This window comes from Coenobita brevimanus, chromosome 101, assembly GCF_032717465.1.
Source record: "Coenobita brevimanus isolate Jiangsu-jjx chromosome 101, ASM3271746v2, whole genome shotgun sequence".
Classification (NCBI taxonomy): Eukaryota; Metazoa; Arthropoda; class Malacostraca; order Decapoda; family Coenobitidae; genus Coenobita; species Coenobita brevimanus.
In genome coordinates, this window is record NC_137054.1 from 37,606,888 (window position 1) to 37,611,327 (window position 4,440).

Here is a 4,440-nt window from a genome sequence, read left to right on the forward strand (position 1 = left end):
AGTCCCTTCCTCAAGTGAACAAACCCACCACAGACTCACTATATCCCCTCCCTCCTCCTCCCCCCCCCCCGACCAGTGCAGGACATTATATACTCTCGTCCTATGTAACGCGTACATAAGGTTAGCTAGGGTATCGCCTATGTCATGCGAATGTATTTCATTAGCTAGGAATCCGTCTATGTCACGCGAACACCTAGACTTAAGGGCTTGAATAAATATTATCGTCCATGTCACGCGTATTTCATATTGGGTATACTGTACTATACTGTCTGTGTGTACTGAACATAATGTACCTGACATATTTGTGAAACCGTGTGGACATCACTCTATATCAAGGAAGGTGTAACTCCGTTTACAGTACAGGTCAGGCTTGCTGAACTAGGTGGAAAGTGATTGTTGTAAGCACGATTTTGAGTCATTGTAAGTTCCTCAGTTTTGCTCATAGAACGTGTGTGTATTTGAATTTTGGTAATATATAAGTGTGCCTTTTGACCAATGGTATTTGTGTTTTCTTTCCTTGTCTGTACTGACCCGGTCCGGAACAAGGAACCCAGCTGGCGCACCGTATCTATGACCGTTAAGTCGAGACTCAGAAGACGCTGCATAACAATAACCTAATCTGAAATCAGCTTATGAGTTTTCTTCTGACTTCGATATTAGTAATAGTACGCTACTGCAACAGCTAGGCTTCTTTACCTTGGAGGATTCGCAGCACTTCGTTTTTAGTGATCTTTGCGTATTTCACCTTGATATCGGGCTGAATGATGCCAAACTCTTCGTAATGTCGGCTTACTTTCCATCAGATCAGTAACATATAAGAGAGTGATATGCTGTAATGCGCATAAATAATCACTTTAAAGTTTTCAAAACTTTCAAGGTAAAGAATGCGACTCTCTCATGTTCATTGTGCCTTATGCTTAAATGCGATTTTCTTTGCTTCCCGTCAGCTTACTTCCTTCGTTTATACCTTTGGGGTATGGTATTACTTAAAAATCTCTCTCTCTCTCTCTCTCTCTCTCTCTCTCTCTCTCTCTCGTTGAAATCGTAAAACTGTCGAACATTTCGTACGTGAATGAGGAATAGTATTACATCGTACCGAGGGTAAAATTATCTGATTTGTACCATAATTATCGTACATAAGATAACGCTGATCAAGTAGGCTAACTCAGCTCAACTGGTGGTGTACCATAACTATTATTATAATCAGTTTATATATACACCTCTTGTACCATGATAGTAACTGGTCTGAATGCATCAAATGAGAATTTGAATGGCACAATCACACTTCAATTCAAAATTTAAATTTACCTAATTTACATTTCGATCAAGGATTTTGTAACGTCCTAATACATGCCGATGGGACGTTATGTGTGCAATTCATATGCAGAACGTTGGCAAACTCCTTGATACTAAGTTAACAAAACCAGAAATGTCCCATAATGGTATTACTTCTTGGACCAGCTGATACTCTCGCTGTACTCCAAGCAAACAACAATATACACTCAAATCTCGGCAGCTGAAACGTCATAAAATCAAACTGAATGCACCCATACACACCTGAAAGTAGAGGAAGAGCGTCACCCACTGATAGTATTTATGGTGCTTGATTTCATACTGATCATCGGGCCCGTGTAGACTTGGATTCGCGATGCCAGGGTGAGGGACTTCCTCGCCTACGACGCCCCCGGTCAGAGAAGGGATGGTGTATGTCGAGTGGATCCAGCAATATGTATCCATGATCTTAGAGTTGACGCCCTCCACGATGCAGTCGATGGGATCACCAAAGTACTGTTTCTGAGTAAGCAACAGGCTAAAGGCGACCAGGATGAACATGGTGGCCCTGTAATGTAATCGGAAGATGTTGTTGTCTGTGTTAACGGAGTCTACCTTTAATAGACCCTGTATGGAGCAGAACACATCATACATTTTGGCCGTTCGTTTATGCTAGCTTGAAACTCCAATGAAAAACTTCGGCCGCTAGCGGGCTGCGGAATACACCCTGTCCTCCCGGTGTCAACTTTAATACTGCCGCGGTGCACTGTTGGGTTGCCAACCCGAAAGTTCATGTTTGATCTACAGTAAATATCCATAAAGAAATCATGAACAGTTCCTACGTGTTCCTATCCTTACATGAATTAAACTTAATTTTCAACAAGAAATGTACATGTTTCTTATGAAGTGATTAATAAGCATCATGGAGAAAGTATAACCAAATAATGAGTGCAATGACATTTATTTAATGTTTATTAGAGAAAAGTAAGCTATTTTGTTTCAATATGCATCCAATTTTCTAAAGTCCTCTTATAAATTAAGAACAGGAAAATATAAAGTTTACATATAGCTTGTTTTCAATAGTTAATTTGATAATGTTTCATTGCCTAGGTAGGTCCTTTAATAATTCATGATCATGAGAGGGTGAAAATACAAGGTATATATTATATGAAAGAGGAATAGTAAATGGAGCGATGTCATATATTCTGCCACGATATTGGATGTGGATATTTATCATCTCCGATGAAACAGATTATAACACTTCCAGCTTTTCATAATCAGACTTCATTCATAATCAGCACAGCAGTATAACTAAACTGAAGGCCTGAATGAAAAGAAAACAGTAAAGCTTTACTCTTTGTGACCATACATTTGTTGGTTTATGAAGTACCAAAGTGCCTCACCTTAATCTTTGCAAACTCAAGACACTTTTCATCTTTGGATTTCATATTAGAATTGATAAATACTAAGGAATCTAATAACTCAGCTCCCATCCTATTCCTCTTTTTTTTTTCTTGCATCTGCCATTAGAGAGAAGATCCTCTCAGTTTCTGCATTGGAATGTGACAAAGTTAGGATGAGCTTTGCTAGAGAGGCAAGATTCCTAAAAACATACTGGTCCAAAAGAGTCCTTCGTTTGAAAAGATATAAAGTTCTTTTCTTTAGAAGCAGGTTACATTCATCAGCACAGAAATATGCTGGCAAATCCTCCCACCCTTTCTAAATATCACTGAGATTCTACTCGATGTCCATATTATATTATTATAAATTTTTTAGTTTTGTTACTTTTCTGAGAGAAAAATATGCTTATTATCAATGAATGTCCAGAATCCCTAGCTTTTTAAGAATTTTGCTTAAGCGTCCCTACGTCCCAACGCCTTTGAAAATTAGTCAAAAGTCCCTAGGTTTTGGTTCGCAACATTGCCGCGGCGCCGCGGTCGTATTAACTGTTACCATATCACAGGAGCCACTTATGAAAATGAGCTTAGCCCAAAATGTCAAGCGGAATATTACAATACATTATGCTAAATATGTGCTAAATTGTCCTTTTCCTTATTATACATTTCCTTAATACACTGAGTAAATGCAGTGATATAAAATACGATCTCGGAAGGTACATATTACAAACTAGGTACAAGAAAATCTACCTTGAGATTACTTATCCTACAGGCTAATCATTAAATGACCAGACTAAAAGAAATCAGCAAAGGAGTTCCATCTTTTTTATGGCTGTTAGTCTGATGCAACCAAGGTACAACAAAAATTTTTGTTCTTTAGGAAAAATAAATAAATAAAAAGCATAGGCCTATCTCCACAACACTACATTAAACAACCTTCATTTTCATTTCTCCAAGAAATAGTACATATGACATAATGCCACTCAGGGTAGCCTATAGACAGAAGTAAGGCGAGCATCAAAGTCTACAAAACCAGGGTGCCTCGAATGTGCCGTGTTTGGCTGTAAACTTTTTCACCTTTTTCGTTATATTATGGCATATTTATCATTACTGGCAGATGTAAAGTTTCTCTGTGCAGACATTTTTTTCTAACTTGCAAAGCTTAAGTCGGATAATATACTATATTATCGGATGATATAAGTACTGTACTTTGGTTCTGGACAGCACACTAAAATTCAGGACTATATATTTGAAAGAAAGCTCTAAGTTAAGCAATCAAGCTTATCAATCTAGCAGATACTGTAGCACCAGCTGTCTTTTCAACTGCTTAATATGATTTATTTTTTCCCCAGTACAGTACGTTCACTGAGTCACACTGCTGTATATACACTGTGCCCATTGTTTCATTTAGTATTATTTCATGTTGAATTGGTTTCATTAGGCTTTGTTTGCAGGCAAAGTTGCAATAAGTAAGGGTAGGTTCATTCATTCATTCATTGCCAGACGCCATGTATCCCAGGCGGGGTGGCCAAGGGCTTAGAGTTAATTGTTTTACAGGGAGGGGCACTAATCCTCCACCAACCCCACTTGACACGTAGGGATGCCAACAGCATCTGGTGTTCCCAGGCGGTCACCCATCCAAGTACTAACCAGACCCAACGTTGCTTAAGGTTAGGTAAGTTCATATAATTAGGTCTAGTCGCGGTCTTTATTAGTTAGGTCTAGTGGCAGTCCATGTTAGTTTGGCCTAGTGGCAGTCCATGTTAGTTTG

The 4,440-nt window shown here is 38.7% G+C and overlaps 1 protein-coding gene across 1 annotated transcript; it reads right to left on the reverse strand.

Moving 5' to 3' along the window:
* Positions 1-1,524: 1,524 nt before the first annotated feature.
* LOC145415008 (innexin inx2-like) lies at positions 1,525-1,926 on the reverse strand. The gene has a single exon (XM_080284426.1). It carries the CDS (start codon positions 1,924-1,926, stop codon positions 1,525-1,527), a length of 402 nt encoding a protein of 133 aa, XP_080140552.1.
* Between the last annotated feature and the right edge of the window lie 2,514 nt (positions 1,927-4,440).